General features: G+C 42.8%; 1 protein-coding gene across 6 annotated transcripts; it reads right to left on the bottom strand.

Annotated features, from left to right (window-relative positions):
• Nucleotides 1-137: 137 nt before the first annotated feature.
• On the bottom strand, nucleotides 138-27,788 carry brd4 (bromodomain containing 4). Of its 6 annotated transcripts, none has more exons than XM_063903050.1 (19): nucleotides 27,733-27,788; nucleotides 11,912-12,308; nucleotides 11,166-11,303; nucleotides 10,932-11,067; nucleotides 10,401-10,849; nucleotides 9,124-9,507; nucleotides 8,906-9,034; nucleotides 8,019-8,249; nucleotides 7,667-7,926; nucleotides 7,074-7,405; nucleotides 6,856-6,951; nucleotides 6,340-6,741; nucleotides 4,954-5,793; nucleotides 4,741-4,847; nucleotides 4,520-4,655; nucleotides 3,706-3,836; nucleotides 3,359-3,564; nucleotides 2,406-2,718; nucleotides 138-2,209 (listed from the first exon to the last, which is right to left on the bottom strand). In XM_063903050.1, the coding sequence occupies exons 2-19, from the start codon at nucleotides 12,149-12,151 to the stop codon at nucleotides 2,141-2,143; spliced, it is 4,599 nt and encodes a 1,532-aa protein (XP_063759120.1). In that variant the 5' UTR covers nucleotides 12,152-12,308; nucleotides 27,733-27,788; the 3' UTR covers nucleotides 138-2,140. The 6 variants fall into 6 exon arrangements, with proteins under 6 accessions (XP_063759120.1, XP_063759116.1, XP_063759118.1 ...); XM_063903046.1 differs by lacking the exon at nucleotides 27,733-27,788 and adding an exon at nucleotides 21,591-22,217; XM_063903048.1 differs by lacking the exon at nucleotides 27,733-27,788 and adding an exon at nucleotides 21,591-22,217 and having other exon boundaries at nucleotides 3,712-3,836.
• Between the last annotated feature and the right edge of the window lie 81 nt (nucleotides 27,789-27,869).

The raw sequence follows: 27,869 nt of genomic DNA, 5'->3' as shown, positions 1-27,869 counted from the left end.
AAAAAAAAAGGCTAAAAAAAGGAATGAATTGTTTTTTTACCCTTTCAAAACCAGGCTAATAATTAATATTCTATATTCATATATGGTAGACTTCATAGACATTAAAAAGGTGACTTAAGAATAGAAACAAGTTCTCCTGAAGTTTATCTGTTTATTCTCCTCATCAATAGAATGCTTATCTACATCGGGGAACATGCCTCTTGCAGCACACTTTTAAAAAATTCAACAAAAACAAAACACACAGTCACACAGCCGTCCAAATTTACACAGTCACACTCACAGACCAGACTCAAACGCTAGTGTGGCAACGCTGAAACATATCTACCTAAAATCTGCTGATTGAACAAATGAGAAAGTAGTTGTCAGATGTGTACACTCATAGAAGTCCAGCTAAAACTAAATTTAAAACCCGAATATTGACAACGGGTAAAATATAAAACGCTGTCTTTTCCTTTTTTTTTGTTCCTTTTTTAGTTTTTAGTTTTTTTACACAAACTCTTTCAAAAATCTCCCTCCCATTTCAAATATTACACCACCCAATCCTGCCCTGCCCCCTTTTCTAAACCCCCTCGAAGTGTAATATAAGCCAACGAGAATTGCAATACAATACAGGCACTGGAGAAAAACACCATAAGAGACAAGTGAAGAAGACGAGATGCATTCAGATTTTAACCCATCCCCGGTCCAAACAATGTCTCCGATAACAGAATTATAACTCACATCCACTATTATTGAACAAGAACAAAGATATAAAATAAAACTGTTTTTCAACGTTTGTTCCGTCTCTTAATTTCTGTTTGTCTTTTCTTCGTACTGTTGACAGTGTGCCCTCAGTGAATTAGAAGAGGTTTGAAGCAAGGGGCTCCTTCCAGCCATTTTTTTTTTTACTAAACCAGATTCAAGTAACAGCTACAGAAAGGTGTTAAATCCTTTGTCATTTTATCGATTGCCCCTTTCCCGCTGCCGGCACTTTAATCCAAACGTAGCTTGGATCAGAACAGAGCAGAACAGCAAGGGACTCCTCATGTCATTTCTTGACTGATCCAGTAGTTTGACTGCTGCAAACACGCCAATGATATCAACATTTCCAACATTATGTCTTAAAGTGTAATACAAACAATGTTGCTAAACTTGTAGTGAAATCATATTCCAACTAACGCGCAGAAATGGCCGACCCTTTCCCCTTTACTGCTAACAAGTGTAGCTCTAAATGAAAAATACAAGGCAGGATGAAAACTGATTCTGTCTTTGATAAATACTTGCAGGAACTATGATAATGCATATATTCAGGGTTTTTTTGTCTCTAGCTACCTACCATGTTTTAGGACAAGTAATTTAGCATAAAAGATAATGGGTAGTTTGGCATAGACAGAGGTGGTGGAGTGTGAAGGTATGTCGATTCAAAGAAGGAAAACAAAGATCCAAAATAAACAGTTATTGTCGTATAAGAAAATACTTCTTTACAGTAGATACTAGTTGATGAAAAAAGGTCTGCACTGCTTCTCCTCCTTGTTGTAAATGTTATTTGTTTGTCAACGTGTGCAGTACACAATGGTCTGTTTAGGAAAGAGGTGTAAGGCAAACTGTACCTTCTCTGCTGAGAAATATACATGATATACAGTATGGAAGTTGCCCCGACAACCATTTCATTTGTTCACTTACAACAATCAAAAACAAAACAGAACATAAAACACCAGTCTTCTTCACCATCTTAGACACCTGGCAGTTTCAAAACACGTCTGCACAGTCTGTCAGTACATTATCAGAGCATTTCATAACTATTAGGGTGTCTTTTTCTCCAGCGATTTAAAGCGCCCACGCACGCTGTAAGTGAAAAAAGGCAAACTGTGCCAACAGGAGTCCTCTTCCTCCCGTTAAATCAGGCAGGCAATGCCAAATTCCCAGGATGTGACATCCAATACGATCCCCATGTGTTGTGTGTGTCCCGTCAACAGGGGCAAAGCGAGCTGTGGGCGCCCGTCCAGCCTCAGTCCTCGCTCTCTGAGGGCCCATCACGTCTACATACAGTCCGTGTCCCTCCGCGGTGCGTGGTGGCCAAGCGTCTCTTCTTCGAGGAAGTTTACATAATGCAAGTGTTTTGTTTTGTTTTTTTGCAGTTACGTTTCAGTTGCTCCTCTCCTCAGAAAAGGTTTTCCTCAAAGATAGCCATTAAGTCACTTTGGAAATTCATGTCAATTGTTGCTGCCATCTGGAGGGAGAGAAGACGATTAGTATTCCCTCAAACTACTGGAAAAGGACTCCTACAGCTCCACATGTAAAATCCCTTTTTACTTGTTTGAGTCCAAATTTAGCTCAGAATCTTTATCTCTGATAACTAACAATCTTTTATAGTACGTTACAGTGAGCATCTTACTAATCCCCGTAAACCAAACACAGTAACTCACCGCTTCTCGCCTCCTCCTCTCCTGCTCTCGCCGGCGAGCGAGCTCCCTCTGTTGGTCGAGTGGATTCTGTGCAGCGGACTGAGGCGGTGTGGGGGGGGCAGCGGGCTGCTGGATGGCAGCAGGTGGGGGCTCCTGCTGCTGCTGCTGCTGCGGCGGTGGCGGCTGCTGCTGCTGCTGCTGCTGCTGCTGCTGCTGCTGCGGTTGCTGTTGATGTTGCTGCGAAGGAGCTTGAATGTGTTGCTGCTCAAGACGCCTGCGTGGCTCCTCGTGCACCCTTCTGGTTGGCTCCATTATATCCTCATCATCTCGCCCTCTGGAAAACATTCAGACAAACATTCGGGGGTTCACATTAGGTTTCTTTTAAGAAAATGGCTGTGCTAATAATACAACAAGATAACATAAAGCATTCAAACCTAAACAAACACAGAGAGGTCTTAGCTTAAGGAAACAGTTAGCTGGTTTCTAAACTGACAGAAGAAACAAAAGACTATTGAGCAAAGCTTTCTTTAGAAATCGGTCTCACTATTCTTTACTACACTGCATTCCTACAATCTAGAAACGGGCTACAACATGTCCACTAGAGGGCACAACACATCTCTTCATAATACAAGGTTTCTGGCTTCATCATCTACCCAAATACATCTGCAGGAAAAGTGTATTGATTTGTCATCAAGTTATAACGAAGCCAGTCTTTTTAAATTATCTGTATGCCGTTGAAAGTGTAACATCAACCATGCAGTTTAAAACTGTCTAACGCAAAGGCTCTGTGAAGCTTTACTTGACCTGTATTTAGATGGACTCAACACAGAGAAAACAAGCCTCCAAAACTTAATTTTCTAGTGCCTTATAATGATGCGTTATTCAAGTGCATGTCCTCAAACGCTACAGTCTTTAAATGGTTACTTTGAGGTAACCATTGCAGTCCTGTGTGTTTGTTCTATTGACAGCCTTACCGTAGTTTGTCCTGCTCTCTGCGTAGCCTGTCTTTCTCCAGCTGCTCGGCTTGGGCCTTCAGGGCCTTCTCCCTCTCCTCCTTCTCCCGGGCGGCTCGGCGAAATTGCTCAAAACTGTCACTCGATGACTTTACCGCAGATGAGGGTGTAGATGTGGACTTTTGGGCCAGGCTGGCCCATGAGCCCATGTTCTTCAATTTGACATCCTGAAACACACACAGAGAGGAAAGTCCCATTAGTTATCGGCCATGTTCAGAAATCTTGCAAGATGCAATACCATTAAGTTCATACTCTGAGAACTGGGAGATATGTACAAGATCATTTTTAAACGTGAATATTACACCCACCTGTACCTTTTTGGGGGCAATAGGTGTCTTGGAGTCCTGCTTGAACTTTTCCTTGTCTTGCTGAGAGGAGGGCGGTCCACTGGACTCAGAGGAGCGGATGACGGGTCGCAAGCTGTCCATGGATTTCACATCTGCGCAACACAGGAAGACACACAAGAATAGTCTCAGTATTTTGTGTAGATGCTACAATTCTCCGTTCCAGTCCATTTCAACTGGAGCTACACCGATCGATTGGCCACCGGTGGAAATAAGCTGATTAGAATGTGATAGGCCAGTACTGGTGTGGGAAAGGGGGTGCTGTGTGGTTTATAGATCGTAAAGCCCCCCGATCAGACTGTATGAATACATTTTGATTGACTAATAATTGGCCTACATACACGCATACTCTAACTTGTAGGAACATAAAATTACATTTTCATTGGAAAAAAGTGACACAAATCTGAATTGGCAGGACAGAGTATCGATGCCTCTCTAATTTAAGCCCCAGTAAAAACAAGCATTCTTAAAAAGACCTATCTTTTTAATATGGCTTGGTTAACTTTCATTATCCGTGTTTTACTGTATACTTTCTGTTTCGCTTTTATTTTAACATATTTTTAATGAATTGTTTTATTTTAACATATTTTTAATTTCTCGTCAGCTTCACAGATAATTTCATTAGGATCACTGTTGATGTTCTGGATTGTTCTCTATTTATTATTATTGTTAAATGTTCCTCTTGTTCTGTGAAGCACTTTGGGCTGCTTTGTGCATGAAAGGTGCTATACAGATAAAGTGTTTTATTATTATTATTATTATTATTATTACTACTCACTTGTTTGAGAAGGCTTGTGATCAGGATGTTTGTGATGGTCAGGTCTCATGGCCGGGTTGAATAGTTCTCCTCTCATCACTGGCGATGGAGGAAGTTTCTCCTCCTTTATAACGCCGTGGTTCCCCTGGCTCCTCTGCTGCAGGACAAACACACAGAGTCAGACTCAGGCATGTGGAGACAGGACAGTCCTGCATTAACGGTTTCTCAAAAGCATCTCGCACCTTTTTGGGCTGCATGTTCTGAGGTGGGGACTGATGGGACACAGGTGGAAACTGGGGAAGTTGCGGGGAATGCATCATGAGAGGCGATGGGTTGTCCCTTAAGTGACCTGTCCACAGAAAGAGAGGCATAACAAACATCAGCAAACAGTCCATCAATCTGTGCGTCACCAACCAGTGAAACAACACACTTTAGTCTCATCTCCTTACACTCACCTGCGTTGTAAGGGTCAGCCTTAGGCGGGCGAGGGGAGGGCTGCTGCTGCTGCTGCTGCTGCTGCTGCTGCTGCTGCTGGATGACCTGCTGTGCTTTGTTGGTCGGCATGGATACCTTGTGTTGTGATCCTTGGGACTGACCAGCTAGTCCAGGAGCCTGCTGGTAGTTCAGTTGTTGCGGCTGCTGTTGCTGCAGCTGGGCGTGCTGCATGTGGCGGGCCTGGTGGAGAGGCATCTGTTGGGGCGGGGCCTGATGTGATGGGGGGGGCTGTGTCTGGGACTGAATAGTGAGCTGTGGAGGAGGCAGTGTGGTCTGGGAGGGAAGTTGAGACTGTCCCTGCACAGACTGCAGGAGAGAGATCTGTCCTGGTTGTTGTTGTTGTTGTTGTTGTTGTTGTTGTTGTTGTTGTTGTTGCTGCTGACGAACCTGCGCCTGTAGCGACTGCATGGACTGCTGGGGCTGACGGGCTTGCTGGAACTGCTGCAGGTATAATTGTACTTGGTTCAGAGGGGTTGTAGACCCTGGCTCTTCATCATCCTCTAGCAGCATCTGGGGAGGCTGGGAAGAAAGCAAGCCCTGGGGGGTGAGTGTTGGGGGGGACATGGGCCGCTGGTGCAGAGGCTGAGCAGGGTGGAGGATCTGGGGGGGAAGCTGGTGCTGTGGTGGTGGTGGTGGTGGTGCTGCTGTCTGGGGCGGCTGCGGCTGCGGCTGCTGCTGCTGCTGCTGCGGCGGCAGGGTGGGCTGAGGGGGTGCTGCTTGCTGCTGGGGGGGTTTGGGATGAAGAGGCGCCGCCTTGTGACTGGGTCGGGAAGGCTGCTGAGGCATGGAGATGTGCAAGGCTAAGGTTGCACAGTTCCGGGAAAGAAACAGAAATGAAACGTATCATTAAATACAAATGTGTTGTTACGTGATGTCTTTCTAACTGGAATAATTGTGTTCACTTTTTACATGTTTACAAAATGTGAACACTTTTTTAACATTTTGTTTTGTGGGAAGTAAAAAAAAAGAAAGAAGACATTCATAAAAGTGCTCTCCACTGTGATATCAGACACTGAAGTTAAACCACTGGAGTATAACAGAAACTACAGCAGGAGCTCGATTACATATTTTCTGAACAGCTGAAAGTGGTTAGGGAGAATCTAAAACAAAAAAGTAATAGCCGAGCCAATCACAGCAGTCGGATAAAATAAGTGTATCCAGGAATACGGATGGATAGAAAAAGTCATGATGTTAATTATTTGAAAGTTAAATGAAAACCGAAGTTCACTGTAAAAAGCAAAAGAATCCCCACGCTGCACCTGTGTAACTATATACTGTATACATATAAAAAAACAACAACATTTGAGTGGCAATTAATATTAGAATTAAAAAATGCTTTAGCGTACATATGGCCTTACCCGGAGACGTGAGGACGGGATGCTGGTTGAGGAAGGGGTGGGTTTCAGGGGACACTGGGCCAGCAGAATGAGCGTTGAGATGTGGAGCTGCGGGTGAGGAGGAGGAGTTGCCTGTGTGATGGGGCAGATGCATGAGGGGCTGGCCGAAAGGCGGCAGGGACTCAAAGCTAGTTTCCAGTAGTTGGGAAGACTCCAGAGCAGCTACGGGGGGAGCGATGAACCCTGCGGGGGAGGGCTGATGCTGCTGCTTCATCTGAATGTTGGACTGAAGGCCTGCTATATGGGAATGAAGCCCAGCCTGAGCAGGGCCACTCTGAATGTGTAAATGAGGATGAGGCTTCTTCCCCTCCTTCACAGACTGGCCCTTCTTCTTCTGATGCTTTATTATTCCTGAAAAATGTAAAAAAAAGATGAAGACCGAAACATTTACTTAAAAAAAAATAAAAAAAATTGATTTTTTTTAAATTGTGGCCATGTGAACTGTCAACTTCAGCAGTCAGTCACCTGTCGCTTCAGCTTCGCTGTCTGTGCTGGAGCCGCTGCTGTCTGAAGAGGATCCAGTCTTTTTGGAGGTAGCCATGGACTCCACTGGCTTCTCTGCTGCAAAGTAACAACTATGTGTTCATACACTTCCAATAAATCATCAAACAGTAAGACAATAACACACTCAGCTGTTTACACTCTGGGCCGACTCCCCTTGGTGGTTTCTGAGAGTGGCTTACCTGGAAACTTTTTCTTCTTGCGGAGGCAGGAAGACACATATCTCTCCAGCTCGCGCAGAGTGGAAGGCTTTAGCGTCTCAAAGTCAATCTCGATCTCATCAGGGTTTGAGTTTTTGAGTGAAGGCTCTCTGGACTGGATGATGTGCACTACACGGCCAAGCTTGTCACCAGGAAGCTTGTTGATGTCCAAGCTTAGCTGCCTTTTCTCTTCGTACGTCATAGGCTTGCCTTTTTCCCCTGAAGCCGAAGACCCAGCAGCTCCCAGATCGTCTTCCAGGCTGGGAACTGGCGGCAGGTTGGCGGGATGATTGAGTTTCATCACATCCTTTTTACTAGAAGAACAAAATCGTAAAAGGTATGGATTTATAACAGTGACAAGCCTATGTTTACATAATAACTTTAGGAAACCACAGCTCAAATGCCTTACAACTAACACTAGATACATTTAAACTACCACAGGTGATGAGGATGTAATAAAATCCCCTACCAATTATAAAACATTATGCATTGTACGACTCGAAAATGAATCCATGGCCACAACTGCACAGAGACCCATAAAGTCAGGGAGAAAGGTGATGAAGTTTGAGACCTACCTAGCTTTCTTCTTGGATACCACCTCCTTGTTGTTATTGTTACTGGTCTTGTTCTTCTTGGAGAGATGCGGGACAGGTGTTGCATCCTGGATCTCATCAACAAGGCCAGACATAGCTCCCTTTTTCTTATGCTTCTCTTTTTTCTTCTCCTTTTCCTTTTCCTTTTCCTTTTCCTTCTTCTCCTTCTCCTTCTCTTTCCTTTTTGGTTTGCTGGCTTGTGGCTGGGACAAAGCAGCCAACTGCTCGTGGACAGCCTTCAACTGTATACAGAGAAAAGACCAGTTCTCACAAAAGGGTAACAAGGACCAGACAACTCATTTGCGGCCACCGTAATTCTACTCTGGTTACTGACCTGTTCCTGGAGCTCTGCTAGCCTGTGGGCTCTCTCCTCTTCCGAGTCATCTGTGGAAGACTCGGACTCAGAGGACGAGTCACTGGAGCTGTCTGAGGAGGAGGCGACGTGGGCCAAAGGAGGCTGGGGCTTAACTGGGGCAGGATGGTGAAGTACAGGAGCTGGGGCAGGGACCAGAGGCTTGGTCTCCAGTTCATCTGGCATCTTGGCAAAACGCATCTCAAAGACATCCTATGAAATGGGAAGTAACAAACAGGTCAAAAACACAAAGTGTATGCATGTAGAAGAGACTCAATACTCACAGACACAAAAACATTAATGAAAGTTGGGAGATGTGATCGACAAAAACGTCAATAGCATCCCGACAAAACACAACTTTCACTTTTTATACTTCACATTTATATACATTTAATATTCCATTCATTGCACTATTATGTCTTTAATATCCTGCTTTATATGTTGTTCATTTCCATAGTGTTTACTTGTCTGACAGTTTATAGATTATTTATCTTCATAGTCAACTGTATATATATATATCTTTTCTCTAATGACAGTTCATTTGTATTTCTTCTTTGAGATGTCTACACTTTAGCATTGTTTATTTCTTTGTGTTCTAATTTCTTTTCTTTTTACGCATTTGAAGCAAACGTGCTATACAACTTATCCAAAATAGATTTCCTTGCAAAGGTCACCAGTGCCATGCTTTAATGGTTGTTTACTTTTCTATTAGTTAATGCATTGGACATCTGGCGTCACTACAAAACATGGATACACACATTATGGTTTTGACTTCTAACTATAAGATGTATAATTGTCCATTTATTCAAGTTTGCCTTCCCTTTCTTACCACAGGAACATTGTTTGTGTTATGCTCAGACTTTATTTACCTGTAGTTTGCGGGCCATGGCTACCACCTCATGGTCTGGAGGATTATATTTGTAGCAGTTAGAAAACATGAATCGTACGTCAGCAGCAAACTCCTGGGGTTCTCGGTATTGCCTGTTCTCCAGCTTCACCTGTGAAGGACATTCAGAAAATGAGTTTCTTGTCAGGCCAGAAAGTACTTTGTCAATATGTTATGAAACTATAATGAATGATGCATCACCTTGATGGTGCTGAGGTCCATCGGATATTTGATGATGTCATGATAATCGTGGAGTCCCAGTGCAGCCACATCCACAGGTTTGTAGAAAGGCCAGGCATAAGCAGCGTGCTTCTTGGACAGCATCTCCCGGACCAGACTTGCACAGTATCCTAGCTGATCCTGTGGTTTGGGGCTATGACCCCCGCTTGGTCCACTCAGTCCCATCACCATCCCAATGTGATGCTGGGAGTCGGGAGCCTCCTTTTTCAACAGTTTTGGAGGCCGGGCACTCTCTCGCCTCGGTAGTGTCTTCCCAGATTTGGACTCTGCTGGTGAAGATTCACTCAGTTGGTCGTTTGCTGTGGGCGTCGTGGTGTCAGCTTTCCTTTTCTGGCTCTTTTTTATCTGGATAAAAGTGAAAACAAAGAGAGATGGTGTAAAAGGGCAAGCAAATCCATCGTTAAAGGTCTGCTAATATGCTATAGTTAAACAATATATTGTAGGGCAATATCTATACAAAACTTGTCTGTGAAGTGTTTTGCTCAAATTACCAAACAGATCATCCATTGTAGCATGCCTCATCCCCCTCTATTTCAGCCCTGCTCCTGAAGTGCTGATTCTGTGACTGTCGCTTTAAATAAGAGCTGACCTGAAGCTGGCCACGCTTCTTTGGAGCATCATGATCTCTCTGTGAAGAGAGAACTTTCTAACGGAGATGCTCAGCTAAACGCTGCCCTGATTAAACCTCATATTATCTTCCAAACCACATCCAGCATTATTTCTGAAACACTTCTCAGTGTTTACTAGTAGAACCGTGACTTTATATGTATTATATAACAACTAAGTCCCTCCTGCAGACATCCTGCACAGAGATACAGAGGTGCTGCGGAGGGGATTCAGCTCGCGACTGTATATGGTGGACGATAGGTTGAGACGTGTCATGGGCGGGACGTTGCCAGGAGTTCAATGTAAAGCCAGCCCACATTTTGGTTATGAAGTCATAACGGCAGCAAATCTGGATCAGCTCGTTTGTACCCCCGTTTTTAGAGATGTGGGTAAGGAGGAAAAGAGAGAGGGCTGTATTTTCTGACACACTTCTGTGAGTCTCCTTACACACCGGGGACACATATGTATGTATAAAAGAAGGAAAAAGTGCATTTTGCATAATAGGGCAATTGGCAATAATTTAATTGGCTTGGACAACTTTTTCAACCCCCCTCCACCCCTCCAGCGTTTCAAAACAGTATTTCTGTTGGCATCTCAAAGAACTTCTGTGCTGTTTAGTAAATCACACTCACTTTGGTCATGGTTATGGAGTTCTGCAGCATGGGTGCAACATTCTGGATGGATGCTGGGGGAAGCGCGGTCTGAGCAGGGGGAGGCACAGAAGTCATCATGGGAACTTGAGGAGCACAGTCAGATTGGCCCAATGAGTAGGGGGCTCCGAGCTGTGGCGCATGGCTGGGTAACGTGGGGGGCATGTGGGAGGGCATGTGGGGGGGCATGTGGGGTGGCATGTGGGGTGGCATGTGGGGTGGCATGTGGGGTGGCAAGTGGGGTGGCATGTGTGGGGGCATGTGGGGGGGCATGTGGGACGGCAGGGCCTGCATCAAAGGCTGGGGAGGTAGTGAAGGCGGGCCCGGCACCGGTCCCCTGATCTGTGGTGCTGCCGAGAGGTTTGACAGACCGCGTGTCAGAGGAGTCGTGGGCGAAGATTCAATGAGGCCCCCCGGTTTCAAGTTCAGACCTGGGTTAGGAAACATTTGGTTAAATATAAGTCTCACAGAGGTTGTGAGCAAAAAGATTGGGTAAAGCAGAAAATCACATACTTCCTTCTCTTCTGCCCCTGCCACGTCCCTTCCCTGTCATGACAACAATCTCAGTTTCTTCCTGAGGCATTTCTGTGACCCTTTGGAGGAATACCTTCTCTAGAGCCTCAGCCATTAAGACAATGTCATCTCCAGGCTGCAGGGGGAGACAAACACAGTCAGCAAAAAGAGGAGGCATTTTAAAAACCTTTTGGACTTTATGTTAACAAGAGCTCCAGCGCACGAATACGTCACCTTGTTGTATATGTAGCAGTTGGTAAACATTGTGTTGAAGTCTTGGATACATTCTTGGGCATTCCAGTAGTAACTGTTCTCAAGCCTTCTCTTGATTGTTCCCATGTCCATAGGAATCTTGATTATTGTGTAGTAGTCCTGAAAAAGGTGGCATAAAAGTGAGTCAGCGATGCAATTGAGACACCATGAACCTGCCGAGATTTCAGTAGAAATCCACTGCTGTCTTTGTCAACAAAGATATCACAAATATTAGGATTATGATAAAGCTTGTAAGATCATTTTAAAGCATGCGGTTGGCGACTCTCTCTCCCACACTTTCTCCCACACGTTTACTAACACATGTTTAAGAGCCCAAATCAGAAAAGATCAGATTCCTCGTGCTGTTCACACTTTTATAAAAAATAAAGATCAGAGTCAAAAACAGCTCCGTAACAAAATGTAGAGACCACTCCAAATGTTTCTTAAACCTCAATCTCTACATGTATGGCAGCCAGGCCAGTGTCTGTTGAATTCCAACACAGAGAAATGTGGTCAGTAGTTTATAGAATACGCACAATTTTTTTTTTTTTTTTAATTAAACTTAAAGACAAACCTATAAAAAGTAGAACCGGAGAAACTGATAATGCTGAAGTGGTCTCTTAATAAGGAAAAATAATTTGAGTCGAGCAACTTTTGCTTTCAGTATGAGTGTGCCTCAGTGACGCCCTGATGAAAGTTGGAAGGCAGGTGGCAAAGCTGGTACTCACAGGCAGGTTGAGTTTGATCGCATCCACGGGTATATGAAAGGGCCAGGCAAACTGGTGTTTCCACAGGGCCTTCACCACCACCTTGAGCAGGTACTGCAGCTGATTAGTCTGGCGCTTTGGCCTGTTGGGATTGATGTACTCTGGGGGTGGGGGGTTGCCCATTTGCTGGGCCTGCCCCTGGCCGCTGCTGCTACTGCTGTTGCTGCCCGACATCTGCGCTGCATCCAGGCCGTCTCCCATTCTGACAGGGTTGGGCGCGGGCTCAGTCCCCCGAGCAGGAGCTGGAGCTGCAGGGGCAGGGGTAGTGGTGTTGGCAGGACACCAGTTCAGTCTTGGCCCCGGCACAGACTCCACTGACAGAGCACCGCTGATCCCATTGCACTCCTCACTGGACTCTCTGGGGAGAGGCGAAAAAAAAGCCAAAATTAGCATATTTGGAAACATTCATTGTGTTTGGTCAGTCCAGCTTCTTTCATGTACAACCAAGTGAAACAATATAGATTCAAATAACAGTGTCAGTTTTCCATGTTTAAACGGTTCACTGTGTCTTCTTGCCAGTCTCTATAATGGACGGGTTTTCACCCCGCTTTCTGATCGAGGCTGTTTGGAGCAGCTACAAACAATTTTGACATCTGACGTGATCAAACAACATACCACAAAGAACATTTTTTGGAGTTAGATTTTTTTTAGGCCTTGTTATGAGTGTGATATTACTCTCTGGGCTGTGTTATTATTGGGGATAAAATCAGGACCCCACACACACAGTAAGAACGGTTGTGCCTGATAACAATTACAACAATAGCTGAAATATTAAGTAAAACCTCAGCTTCAATTAGACAGGTGGCATGTGGCCCCAGCCAACCATTTTTTCCTCCCACCCCTTGCCCGCTTCCCAGGGCCACAGACTCACTGTGCCCTCCTGCCCTGCAGGGAAGGAAGGGGCCCCTTGTCCTGTGAGAGACACTCCCTAGAGGCCCTCACTGTCAGACATGGCTCTCAGTTCAGCTCAAACCAGGATGATGGAAAGAGAGACCAAGATAATCCACTTTTTGGGTTTTGTGATCCAAATTATGACCAACTTAAAAATTATAGCAATATTTGCCATAGCCAAGTAACCCTGCTGAACATTTAACAGATTAATCAGCTAATTTTTTTCTCAAGTAACAGCCGTTATGTTTTAAAAAGTGAGGTTCTTATCCACAACAAGTCATAAAACATCTTGTTTTGCAAATTTAAAAGGTCCCCTATTATGCAAAATGCACTTTTTGCTGTCTTTTATACATAAATATGTGTCCCTGGTGTGTCAGTAGACTCACAAAGTGTCAGAAAATACAACCCTCTCTCTTTTCGTCCTTACCCACATCTCTAAAAACGGGAGTACAAACGAGCTGATCCAGATTTGCTTTCGTTATGACACAATAACCGAAATGTGGGCTGGTTTTGCGCTGAACTCCTGGCACCGTCCCGCCTACGTGACACCTCCAAAGCAATAAGCAATTGTAAGCAATATACAGTCGCGAGCTGAATTCCCCATCCGCAGCACCTCTGTGTGTCTGTGTGTTCAGCAGGATGTCTGCAGGAGGGACTTAGAGTTGTTGTATATACAGTGGGGCAAAAAAGTATTTAGTCAGCCACCAATTGTGCAAGTTCTCCCATTTAAAAAGATGAGAGAGGCCTGTAATTTTCATCATAGGTACACTTCAACTATGAGAGACAGAATGAGAAAAAAAAATCCAGAAAATCACATTGTCTGATTTTTAAAGAATTTATTTTCAAATTATTGTGGAAAATAAGTATTTGGTCAATAACAAAAGTTCATCTCAATACTTTGTTATATACCCTTTGTTGGCAATGACAGAGGTCAAACGTTTTCTGTAAGTCTTCACAAGGTTTTCACACACTGTTGCTGGTATTTTGGCCCATTCCTCCATGCAGATCTCCTCTAAAGCAGTGATGTTTTGGGGCTGTCGCTGGGCAACACGGACTTTCAACTCCCTCCAAAGATTTTTTATGTGGTTGAGATCTGGAGACTGGCTAGGCCACTCCAGGACCTTGAAATGCTTCTTACAAAGCCACTCCTTCGTTGCCCTGGCGGTGTGTTTGGGATCATTGTCATGCTGAAAGACCCAGCCACACTTCATCTTCAGTGCCCTTGCTGATGGAAGGAGGTTTTCACTCAAAATCTCACGATACATGGCCCCATTCATTCTTTCCTTTACACGGATCAGTCGTCCTGGTCCCTTTGCAGAACAACAGCCCCAAAGCATGATGTTCCCACCCCCATGCTTCACAGTAGGTATGGTGTTCTTTGGATGCAACTCTGCATTCTTTCTCCTCCAAACACGACGAGTTGAGTTTTTACCAAAAAGTTCTATTTTGGTTTCATCTGACCATATGACATTCTCCCAATCCTCTTCTGGATCATCCGAATGCAAACTTCAGACGGGCCTGGACATGTACTGGCTTAAGCAGGGGGACACGTCTGGAACTGCAGGATTTAAGTCCCTGGCGGCGTAGTGTGTTACTGATGGTAGCCTCTGTTACTTTGGCCCCAGCTCTCTGCAGGTCATTCACTAGGTCCCCCCGTGTGGTTCTGGGCATTTTGCTCACCGTTCTTGTGATCATTTTGACCCCACGGGGTGAGATCTTGCGTGGAGCCACAGATCGAGGGAGATTAGCAGTGGTCTTGTATGTCTTCCATTTTCTAATAATTGCTCCCACAGTTGATTTCTTCACACCAAGCTGCTTACCTATTGCAGATTCAGTTTTCCCAGCCTGGTGCAGGTCTACAATTTTGTCCCTGGTCTCCTCTGACAGCTCTTTGGTCTTGGCCATAGTAGAGTTTGGAGTATGACTGTTTGAGGTTGTGGACAGGTGTCTTTTATAATGATAACGAGTTCAAAAAGGTGCCATTAATACAGGTAACGAGTGGAGGACAGAGGAGCCTCTTAAAGATGAAGTTACAGGTCTGAGAGCCAGAAATCTTGCTTGTTTGTAGGTGACCAAATACTTATTTTACCGAGGAATTTACCAATTAATTCATTAAAAATCCTACAATGTGATTTCCTGGATTGTTTCCCCCATTTTGTCTCTCATAGTTGAAGTGTACCTATGATGAAAATTACAAGCATCTCTCATCTTTTTAAATGGGAGAACTTGCACAATTGGTGGCTGACTAAATACTTTTTTGCCCCACTGTATAATACATATAATGTATCTGTTCTACTGGTAAACACTGAGAAGTGTTTCAGAAGTAATGCTTGATGTGGTTTGGAAGATAATATGGCATTTAATCACGGCAGCGTTTAGCTGAGTATCTCTGAAACTTCTCTCTTCACAGAGAGATCATGATGCTCCAAAAAAGCGTGGCCAGCTTCCGGTCAGCTCTTATTTAAAGCGACAGTCACAGAATCAGCACTTCAGGAACAGGGCTGAAATAGAGGGGTATGAGGCATGCTACAATGGGTGATCTGTTTGGTATTTTGAGCAAAACACTTCACAGACAAGTTTTGTACAGATATTGCCCTACAATATATTGTTCAAATATAACATAATAGGAGACCTTTAAGAGTTCAAATCAATTATATTCAGTTCACAACAATGATAAAAGTTGATATCGTCCCACTGCTGATATTGATGCAGTTAAAGTAAACACACTGTATTCAGAAGAGCTGAGAGGTTCAGGTCTGTTTGTGTGTTTTCAGTCTATCTACTCTGTCTCAGTTCCTGGGAGTGCTTAGGGATGTGGGCGGACAGGGGCGTAGAGTGAGGGAAAATTAGAGTCATCTGGCAGCTCTCAATCATAAATCATGTCCCCTTACAGGCAGTCATGGACATCACATTCAAGACATAAACAAAGGCTGTTAAGACACCAAGGCAGATAATATTTGAGAACTACTTGTCTAAAAATAAAGTAAAGGTTGTGTATTCTGGCCTCTATTAGGAACGAGTTAGTCTCACAGTCTGGAACACTGAAATCCACCCCCACAACAGGGCTTTAAAGATAAAAACACGCCACAGTATATCTCTAGGACTTATCTGGTTCTTCATGAGTCACTTCATGAGAAGAGGGAAGCAGTTTGCACACCACATGATCGCCGCCCTGGCTGCCCTGAGGCATTCAAACACAGCGGAGAATCTGAATGACCAATATGCTAACAATACCAGATCATCACAGATGGTACTTGTGTGGCCGAAAGCAAACAAAAAAAGACAATAAGACCACAAATAAATAAGCACAGAACTTGTCGAAGCCCAGGAATGTGCATTATTTAAATACGGATAACATTGCTTGGTCAACTGTCTTTAAAAAGAGGTCAAAGAAGGACAATAATGTAAACTAGTCGCCTCGGTATAATGACTTCCAGACTAACCAGTCATTCCTATCTGTTATGGAGAACTACTTTCACAGGCTGTCGGCTGGAATGCAGGTTTTTAAAGTACTTATAGCCCCTTTGTTTTAGAAATTGATACAGATACATTCCTATTTGCTGGATATATTTCCACTTTTGTTTCCGCTAGCATTTATTCTCAAAACTGTGACTTGTGAAAAATACTCAAAATGTTGATTCAATTGCAGTGCATGTCATTTACGGGGACATTTGTTTCTACAAGCACCAAGACAGAGGCCGGGTTGAGAAAGCAAAAAGTTCTTTAAAAATTGGAAAACTTCTAGTCATTACTGTACGTCCTCAAGAGCAGCTTTCCGTGTCCCGTTCAGAAGCCGTTTGGAAAAGATATATTCAGTGTGAGAAAAACCAAAACCAAAACCAAACAGTAATAACAAAATAGATATGGAGCGATTTCCTTTAGTCTAAGCAGCGACCTATCTGAAATGAAGGACCAGAATAAGGTAAGTTAACAGGAAGACAATTAGCTCTTCTAACATGAAAGGAGACTAGTTATTTAGTTAACTGCTTAAGTTATTTGCTTTGAATATTGCTAAACACTATATTTCACTTTTTTTTTCAAGTGAGGAAATGTTAATAGCTTCAGTGATTAAAGAGAACAAATGGCTTTACTAAAAGGTATGTCCTGAAAAGGGATCCCATTCCAACACTTCTTATCTGATTTTAATTGACCACCCATAGTTAGAGGTTTGTTTTTGTACCTTACCTTAAAGAAAGGGACATTTGTACATTTGAATGCAATGATATACCATTGTAAATACTACCTGCGATCATTTTTTATTGGGAATAATTTAGTACATTTAATTCAGGATTACTTTGGAGTTATATTAAAAATGATTTTGAATATTATGCAGTCAAATCCAACAACACAATAGCCTCACATTTATGGGTCAAAAGGGATTTAAAGTTATTGCAGAACTATTGTACTGTATTGAGTATTTTCCTGGTTACTTAGTGTAGAGTAACACTATTTGAGTGCGTCTGTTGCCGTGATAAATACCAACTTTCTCAAAGAGACTTTTGTTCCAATTCAAATGTGAAAGACACGGATGACTTGTTCTGCGCAAACACTGTTGCATGTAAACAAAGAAAAGTGTTTTTTTTTTTTTATCATTTATGATGTTTCCATTGGAAGGGTGTAATCTTCCAGATACAAACCTCCTATCATCGGGTACAAAATGTGGAAGGATGCTGACTTATTGGCACAATGAAGGGAAGGTATCCAGGGAAATGTGTTTTGCAAATGCATCAGTGTTCTGAGGACACAGAAGAAGCAGCTGGTCTGAATTGACACAGCATCTACCAGAAACACTGGCAGGTACAGCACAGACCGCTAGGAGAACAATACAGACACAAGTAATAAGAGCACCTGAGCCACCGCTACAGGACATCTTCCACAAGGACAGGGTAGAAAATAGAGCTAGCCATAACATAAGATTGCTCCGGCTGGCCTTCAGTGCCTGCGCACACACGCGCACGCACACGCGCACACACGCACACACGCACACACGCACCGCCAGATGGTCTTTAACAGCTCATTAACATCAGCAACTCATTGACATAGTGGCCCTGCAATAACAATAAGTGTAAACACCCTTCTGGGAACACAGGGATAGATTAAATAAATGAGGGAGAATGAACAATATGTGAACTTAGGACATCTGTAGGTATATCTCAAGAGGAAATGATCCCCCATGACTGACTGGCTTTGTAATACGTCAGACTTCCCTTCAGTGTAAGTTGTGGTTACTACTGATGGTAGCGCAAACAGCTCGGCCGGTTGGTGCCTTTTGCTTCTGAATATTCGTTTTTGAGATGCAAGACAATCTCACATTGCCTGTCATGAAAAGTGAGACGGGTTTTAATTATAAAGTTACACACTTTGGTCTCCACGCAACATGTACATGTCATTGAGAACATGTGGAACTACCACTATAAATTCTTAATGATGGCCTGTATGGCACTTGAACTAAGGTCAGCAGAGGTTGTTTGACTCACATGCTGTAGTGTAGAGGATATCGAGCCTTGTGTGACGGAGAAACTTCTATTCAAGCTTTATAAAGGGCAGAAGAACATTTACGCATCTAAAATTTGAAATGTATATTACTTACTTTTTTCCCTTTGTCTTTGATGATTCCTTTTTTTGGTTTACCTGTTAAGATTATTTGACTATTATTATTATATATATTTTTTTGTATTTGTACAAAGAGATTTTTTTAAACAAGGTAAATATCACGACCATGAACTGAACCTTCTATGACTTTCGACTAGCAATGTTTGCCAGAGAGGGTACGACTCGAAAAGTGTTTATGCTTCTTCTTGCCCCTTTTGAATATGAACTTTGGACAGGAATGGTGCCAATGGTGTATCTTAGAGATGATATATTTTAAAGGGTTTCACTTCACATGATGATATTGGGTTGTTGATCATTTAAGGTATTTGTTGATCCAAATTGTGACATATTTAAACCACCAAGGTCATCCCTCAGTTAGATAATCAGCCACCATGTAGCTCAGCTGAGAGGGGGGGTAACCAAACGTTGTATTTCTTATAGACATAACATTTTGTTTTGAGAGATACGCTTATAAGGAATCACTTAAGTTCTCATCTGCACTTATACTAAGCCTTATCAATTATTATCTCAATTCCAATGAAAACAAAAAGGGTGTTATATGTCACTGGTACAATAACAGGTGACCCGTGCAGGTTGAGTGATAACAGGGAGCTCTAACTGTTGCAATATTTCCATGTGACCCCATGACATTGTACACCCAAACACTGAGGAACCATCTGCATCTTTTGAAACAAACTAATGAGCCTAAATCTTCCTCAGTGGTTCTTGTTTACATATCCTCAAAGTTTCAATAATTGTTTAAGAATGTTTCAACATGTAGGCACAGTCAACAAACAGGCATGACGCTCTTCAGCCAATAAATGGAAATCAAAACTGAGAACTTAAAACCCAAATAAATGATAGCTAACAAGGCTCCACCTTAGGAGCTATGGCAGTGGAGCCAAAACAGGTTTGATTGTCAACATTCAAGAAGTGCTCGTCACTCTCAAGCTAAACAGAAACATGCACATCTGAAAGCTTAAAACACTCTGAAAGTATATTGTAGGTTTGTTGATATATTATGATAGTTAAATTTGATGTTGAAGTCAGCCTGTGTTTATGATGAAGTAATATAAACAAACTCTCAATGACCGTCTGTCCTGGTGTAAGAGCAGCTTTGCCATGTGAGACTTCGTGTCTGGGGCTGCCCCAAGCAGAGGTCAGTCAGGAGGTCCACTTCCTGTTGCTGCATGTCTCACAGCCTTCTCTGCTCAGGAATAAAAGTTGACCTCTGACCTGGACATACATCACTGCAGAATGCTGTGGAATGTTTCCTGGGGAGGAAGGGGCTCTAGTTACCAGGGTGGGGGATGCACATCTCTCACCAGGAAGTCTGGTCGTATGTGCAGCCTCGTAGTGACTGTCCTACTTGGGAAGAGGAGAGAAACATAATGGCAAGATGCTTGCATCCCTGTTTGAAAGTAAACTATTAATCATTCATAAAAAGGAGTGGGAGGGGGGTGACTTCAGGCGAAAATATAAGCTTGCTGATTACACTTGAGACCCTCTCTAAGTGTCAGAATGATGGCCTGTGTTTTGCCTGAAAGCAAAGGTATAAATAATTAATGGGACCACGGCGACAAGGCCAAGAACACTCCCTGCTCATCACCAGCCGCTTCACTCCTCCATAAAACCACCTACAACCGTCCTCCAGAGAGAATCTCCACTCTGTCTGTCATTTCACACCAATGTAACAACGCAACTTTCTCCCGAAATTAAACCAATACGGAGAATGGAGGCAGATATCTTCGCATTGAAAAATAAAGCCCAATGACAAAGATGGAGTGTTGAATAGTTATTCAATAATTAATCAACATTAGCAATGTCTAGAAATTGCAGACCTCAACATATATTATGTAAAGAAGTTACACTATTTGTTGTGCATCCCTGGGACATTATTTACAAGTGTTTTCAGCACCTGGAGAGTAAACAAGTGGGACAGGAACCTACGATGAAGGCACAAATTATCAATATGAAAGGAATGCTGATGTTAACAAGATGCCGTTCTGCTGCTGTTCTGTCAGCATGTTATCAAAAATCTTGGTCAATGGTCAGCCACACAATCTCAACTAGAACCCAAAGAAATCTGAAGGTTGACTGTCTACTTAGTGTGTCAGGGAATGGTATTCTCTTTATAAAACAGGTTACCTGCCAAAAATAAATAACAATGACAGACCAAGGACATTTATTTTAGAAATAAAGGAAAGTAGCAAGGTATCTCTTGATAATAACAAGCTCAAGAGTCAGTGTAGGGCAGAGTTATGCCAAACAAACAATTATAAACCTAAAATATTTGTCATTAAGAAGAGTGTGGCTGGTATGTTGCTACGTTAGTCGAATATCTCTGAAACTTGGATTGAAGAAAAATCTGACCCATGTTTCTATGGTAACACTCCACACTTTGGCAAGTGTACCGTATTTTTTATTCTGGATGGATCGAAGTCATACTTTTGGATGCTTACCAATTCAATAATAATCATCCATGGCCTGAGATTCTTTAGAAACAAAGCCCAGTTAAAGCACACTTTGTTTACATTTGGCTTATGGGTATTTAAACCAAAAAATAGCAAAACCTCACAAAATTCATTGTTTCCAATCAAACATAACACGTTTGTAAACCTGAATAAGTTCCCCCGTATTGATTACAAGAACTTGCTGTATGACTCAGTGTATGAGCATAAGTGACTCAGATAGATGAGCCATGAGTCATAAACGGGAAAAGGCAAGAGTCATGGCAGCCGTGCCAGGTTCAACTTCCAGCTGGTTAGGATGAGCAAGACGAACCCTGCCAGGAATCAGGAGACGTTTCTACAACTGCCACACACACAACCCCCTTCTTCCTCAATACTCCCCCTTCCCCCACACCCCTCTCTCACCAGGAGGTAGTAGGTTCACAAATTCTGCCTGAAATCTGGATAACAGTACTTATATCAAGACAACCAATCTAAACTGGGTTGTTGATGGATAGGTACAACTAGAAATAGTGCTAACCACATGGTAGTCCCAAAAACTAGTACCCGAGGCTTTCTTTACTTTAACCTTGTTGTCTTTTTAAACAATATTTTCAATTGATAACATTTGTGGGATTTCTAAGACGTCAGGGACTGTTGAATGTCTGAAAATGTGAAGGAGAGTCTCCCTCAACGAACAACATTACCTTTTCACAGAGACTGAATGTGCAATTTTTTCCAGAAGGGCGTCCAGTTTTTGAAAATCCAGCAAATCATTTGACTTGGCATGCATCTTGTAATCCATTTACGAACTCCACTAAAAAGAAACAGAAACCAAAAACCGAGAAAGGGTGAAAAGAATCACATAGAAGTTTGTTTTTCTTTTCTCAGAAGCCAAAACACAGGAGGGATTTATTCTTCAGGCTGTAGTATGTATCCTAAAATCCCACGGAACACGATGAGTAATCCTTAGTATAGTCCAAGCAGAGTTTGAGGGTGGCTCGTCCACAATAAAGGCCCCGGCCTGAAAACAGCAGTCCAGGCAGGGAGGAAAGGCTGTGGAAGCCTACAGCCGGTAGGCTGTGTTAGCTGTGTGAACCGGTCCTCTCTCCACCCCATCCCCCTCTCAGCAGTACAACGGCCCAGTTGCCACAGGCTCTTCGCTCCATTGTGTGTCCTCTCCAGGGCCTCCCCAACTTAAATGGACACAAGCCGAAAGCAAGGAGGGGAACGCAAGAGAGGGGAGAGAGGGCTCCGATAAGATTCAGGAGCACTTCTTTCCTATAGCTCACTCTCTCGCCCTCCCTAGCACAGCCAGACCAGCATGCAGTTACTCAACAGTAAAAATGGCTCTGCTGCTTCCTCATTCAGCGGAGCCTCAGCCCACACACCCCTCCCTCTCCCTCCCTCTCTCGCTCACTCTCCTACGCTGCTGGCTCACTCCACCCCTCCCCTCTTTTCCATCAATAGCTTGAGGTCCTTCCTCACTCCTCTCTCTTGCTCACACTCTTACCTTTAACACCCCACCCCCTTCCTGTCTTATCCATAGTCCATTTCATCATGCCCCACCCCCACTCACTCTTCTGTAGTGGTCTTGTGTATGCCTCCCCCCACCAATTTAAGAGCTCCCTGATCTGCCCACCATCCACCACTCACATTCACATTGTGGCTGGACTACTTCAATACAGAAAAGGAGAACATATTTAATATTGGACCTGAACATGAATAATAAAAACTCTGCAATCCCCAAACAGCAACTCTTAATCACATTTAATCTAAGTGGATAGACCGTTGATAGGGGTTGCCAAAACGATTTCAATAAAAAATGTTATATCTGTAATAATTGCAGCACTGATGTAAAATAAATTACATTTTGAAAATTGGGGGACAATAATTGGAGAGGAAAATGACAAGCAGGGTTGGTTTGGCAACTTGGAAAAGATATATGACATATTAAACGTAGTAATAGAAGCTAATGATTTTGTGCACTATGCCACCAATATCTTGGATGAAAGCAGAGCCGACACATTGTACAGTTGAAGAACTCAGGGTGAATAATCTAAATTCAACACATGACTGAAGGGAGCCTAACGAGCAAGCTAGTGAAGGAAAAAGGAAAAACGTTTTTAGATTCTAAAAGTGTGGGACCACAGAGTGTGTCCTCCTGTGGCACAGCAGCAGCCTTCATTAATGATGTTATTGACAGCTTGTTGAGCACACTCAACGAAGAGAAGTACAGCCGAAATCAAATCGTATGAAGAAATTCAACAGTATTAATAATTCACTAAACTAAAAAAATATGTTCTTTGTAGGCCAGGTAAATACCAAGAAACCTTTTTGCCCCATGTATTAACATACCATACCACAGAAGTGATAGTAAATGCTGCCTTTTAATACAAAAGAAAGGGGAATCACATTGTGACAAATGTAAAATGATTGCCATGAAGGAGTCACAAGTCAAGAAGCAAGAGATTTCGAGAGACGGATGTGACCTACAGACACCCAATTTACTCTGCTCCGATCATCCAACCTGCCTGACATTGCTGCATGTTGACCCTTCTAAGGTAACAAAACACTGAGTCGCCTGCAGATGACTCAGCAAGAGACGTCTTTACCCAATCTTACGGTTAGTGAGAGGCAACAGTTTGATGATGAGCATATTCTTGCCATGTCTGCCGAATTTATGTAACTCCATAAACCATGAAATATGTCATTGAGTTTCCAAAACAGTATATCAAACCAACCACCAGTTTATAAACCCATTATACAAACACAACCGGAGGCAGTTTGGCCGCTGACCTCTCAATTGATCTGAAGACTCATGCAAACAAGCACGCGGTTTCAAAACTAGTCCTGTCAGAAGCCAAAGACATCAAGCGAGTGACGAGACACCCAGCACACTGTACACTCAGGTATACTTGAAAGTGTAATGAAAGAAGACGGGTTTTCACAAATGCAGCCAGACACCGACCCTGTGCTCACAGACCCACTTCGCTGTCCACGTGCCATATGCACCATTCCCAAAGACAATACAGCAGCTGCCCGAGTGACAAAAGCTCCAACCTACAGCGATTCAGAGGAGGCCAAACCGATGGCCCTGTCACTGGAAGGGTGGGGGGGGTCGTATTCAGACACAGGGAAGGAGGGAGCCAGGGATGATAGTGTGAGCCATGGGTACAGCAAGGGAGAGGGCTGCATATAGATTGGGGGTTGGGTCAGCAGGAGAGGCAGCGGTGTGCACACAGAGAGGAGACTCTGGACGCTTCCATTAATCATCAGAGCACCAGAGAAACTGAAAGCTACAGTGACCTGGAGCGGGGAAAACAGGGAACAGGCAATTTGCCAGCTTGACATGTTCTTGTATTCAGTTATGTGTTGTAAAACACTGTAGAAAGACAAAGGGTGGTGAAAGATACACTTGGTTGTAAAACGGACCAAAGCATTCTGATAATTCACTGAATCTAACTAAGAAGGCTTCTGTAGTTATAGAATGTTGTTTAGTTTTTTTAACCCAGAAAATTGTAATTTAACAACCTTGAAATGTCTTTACGTGTATTACAAACATATATACTTTAAATGGATGCTACAATCAGTCTCATTACTACATCCATGATGAGGAAATATGTGATGGCGGTTAAAACTTTAAAAATGTCACAGGTCAAATACTGTTTCAGGGCCAATTACTCAGCCTTTGATATCAGTTGTACCATATCTTGCTTAGCTCTTGAAGGAGCCGTGTATAGTTTGGAAACCAGTATAACCGGCCGCTGCGCCGAGATAGGCCATCCCTGAAACTGGGCGACATGGCTTCTCACGGAACACGGTCAATAACGATCCACTACCCATTCCCCTTTGATTGACCATTAACTTCCAACATTATGGAAGTGCAATATTTAACGGAATCACTTGAGTACCCATTTAATTATCTTCACACTTATTAACCAATGCACTTATAGAAGAGATATTGAAGTTCCTTAAGTGTGTATTAAGTCCTTAATCGCTACATATAAGAGGGAGCCCTCGATGTGATGAACATAAAGGGTAATATCACCAAAATCTACTTCTTTCAGTTTAATGGAGCTTTTTTTAAATGGGTTTCAGCTCAAACTGTACTGTTTTGCTAAAGGCTTGGCAAACCAACTTTGCAATTAATACTGTACACTTACTGCTAAGAGCATAAAGACACATTAAGCCAACAGTTGTCCCTAGTGGAGCCTTAAGCAACACACTAGTTAGGAAAAGTCAAAATTAGATATAAAAGGAGAGTGAATATTTACACTTAAATGTACCAGTTGGACATTTAGGACCTGTTCCAGACGTAAGGGACTTCCAAGTATTATTCAGTTCATTTATATAGCTAATGTCTAACACCCTAGCACAGTGGCATTTAAGACGCTGTCAGATCTTGACCTAATATAACAGCAACTAGGAGTATATGGCGGTAATCGTGTGCAAATTTAACTATTTTGTCCATGGACAAAGAAACACTACTGATTTGTTTGTTGTGATTTTGAACCTAGCTGCCTTTGGAGGGAGAAGTTGAAATAACCATTATAATTAACCACATAACCTTTTGCTTCTGCAGTAGGTAACTACCTCTTGTTATAAAGGAACATTGTTGTATTAGGTCTGAGTAATATCTCCAGACCTCACTATAAATAAAGCTCAGACTATACAATGGTGAGAGGATTTTTGAACATTACTTTAATGGGTGACAGAAAACAGCCAAACAGGAAACAGTCTGATTACCCTAATAAAAACAGGCCCTAAAGGTTGACCATCAATCATGATGTTGAAATGGAATGAATATAGGTACAAGCTTAAAATGCAATACAAATTATTGGTCATCACAAAAAAATAAAGAAACAGTCAATATTGGCTTCCTAACCAGGCAAGAAAGAACTCAAATTCCATGCTCTTCTTTATTGTTTTTGCAGTAGCAGGTGTAACATGGTTGTGGTAAGCCTCATGATACTCCTGCCAATGATTCAAAAGTGATAAATGAAGCACATACACTCACACACTATAACAGATTTTGTTTGCACGCTCATTTGTTCCCTGACCACACACTCCTTTTCATCTAGAGGTCATTCACAACTAGGCCAAGGATGGTGTTACCATGGAAACTAAAGCAGAGAACAGAACCAAAAAAAGGAATTTTAAAAATAAGGGGGAAAAAAACAGTGACAAGAAAAGTATGTTTTTTCTTAAGTGTAGGGCATGAAAAAGACCAAAATCACAGCCAGAAACAAGTCAGATTTAAAGCTGTACATCAATCAGCACGCACACATGTTTGCTTGATTTTCTTAGAATCTATTAAATGTTGCGTGTGGTTTAATAAATAATAATAATAATAATAATAATAATAATAATAATATGGTTTACAGGTTTTAAATAAAAAACACACAGCTATCAGGTACTTGTACTGTATTTTATATGAAACTAAAAGCTCAACTCTGTGAACCCTTACCCTGCCTGGTATCTGCAAGCACTCGGTCACATTCATCTAACAAACTTATGGTGCAGGTTATCAATTTCAACTTGGAAAATAAATTTGCAGTAATGCTATTAATAGCTTGGACCTCTAAGCTTGTTTGATTACTGAATACCTGGTAACTGCATGCCCTGTGACCCAATGTGCCCTCTTTGTTTACACAATTACAAGGTTTACACAATGATACACGTTTGTATACCTAATCAGTGACAAGCTAATCACACAACTCACCTATGGCTTTTATTAGTTTCCCGATAAGTATACAGTTGTGTATATTAAACTCTCAAATGCTTGGATACCATTTACAGTTGCCCTAGAGCTTTAATGCTTTGGTCTTTTCAGGTAAAGAAGCCTATCCAAACAAGCATGTGACTGCTGCTGGGCTAGTGTCTGTCAAAAAGATATATATGTATTATGTTATGTTTGCTTTTAACTACTATAGAAAGGTCAAGCATTACAAAATAAACACGTTTTAAGCCTTTAACATGGAGTATTCCCCAAACACGGAAACAGTAGGGACAGTATGCTAAGTAACGGGCCTCTGCATGAGTAATCTGTTTGAACACACCAGTCGGCTGAATGCCACAGCTTTATGTCTGTTATACCCCCACCGTAGTAACATTAGTCATAAACACTGCACGCTCAAACACATATGCGTGGGATAGCTTCCACAACCAGATGTGGTGAATAAAACGAGAAACTGCAAAGTAATAACTACTGGCCATCGACATCGTCGAGGAGCCAAGCTCCTAACGTTAGGCCACAGGGCATAGATTATTGCCTGGGTTTCGTAATGGACGTCAATGCTATGCATAGCCGAGCTGAGAGCTTTCGGGATACAGACATGTTTCTAAGACCATGACACCCGGGTTTGGAAATTAACATTACTGATCTATTGTGTGTTATCTGCTCCACTGACTGCATTCTCATCAAATAGCCTCAGTCTGAGTGTGCGCCATCATCACCGTGACGGCGTCACCGTCTCCCACAACACAAGACGGTCGACGAGCAAACTAGCAATAGATGCCCAACACAGCTGTCGTAGCAGCATTTGTCAGGCTATTTACAGCGTATTTGTGGCCAGCAGTTGGTGCGACAAGAAAGGAATGTCAGAAAGAAAGACAATGTAGATGCGGTTATTGTGTCTTTTAATAGACAACTGCCAACTAGCTTTAGCTAGCAAGCTAGTTAGCCAGAACAGGCCGCCGTGCAAGTGAACGGTCTCAGTGGGCGCCGGGCATCAGCGATACCTTTCAGGCCATTACACCGCCGTTACCGTCTCTATTGCTGTCTACTCCTTCGGTTTACTGGGACAACATGACTGGCAGAATAATGTTTGAAACAACGGCGTTTACCTGGGTTTATCAGGTTGCCAGGGCGCGCGGGATCTTTCTCTCCGAGGATCCTGAACACCTCTCGTTGTCGGTGACGTCACACGTAGGTCTTTCGTTGAGGACGTGAAGAGCGTGTCACGGGCTGCAACTTCAGCGGC

The sequence above is a fragment of the Eleginops maclovinus genome, chromosome 16, assembly GCF_036324505.1.
Source record: "Eleginops maclovinus isolate JMC-PN-2008 ecotype Puerto Natales chromosome 16, JC_Emac_rtc_rv5, whole genome shotgun sequence".
Taxonomy (NCBI): domain Eukaryota; kingdom Metazoa; phylum Chordata; class Actinopteri; order Perciformes; family Eleginopidae; genus Eleginops; species Eleginops maclovinus.
This window is presented reverse-complemented; position numbering and strand designations above follow the sequence as displayed.

Bases quoted from the DNA above. Each gene is read 5' to 3' on its own strand.
- brd4 (XM_063903046.1), bottom strand. From the start codon at position 21,688: ATGGATTACAAGATGCATGCCAAGTCAAATGATTTGCTGGATTTTCAA. The intron at 7,406-7,666 runs GTAGGTCTCAAA...TTGTTCTTCTAG, and splicing joins GTATCCAAGAAGAAAGCTAG to TAAAAAGGATGTGATGAAAC. The intron at 6,952-7,073 runs GTAAGCCACTCT...GTTACTTTGCAG, and splicing joins CAAGAAGAAAAAGTTTCCAG to CAGAGAAGCCAGTGGAGTCC.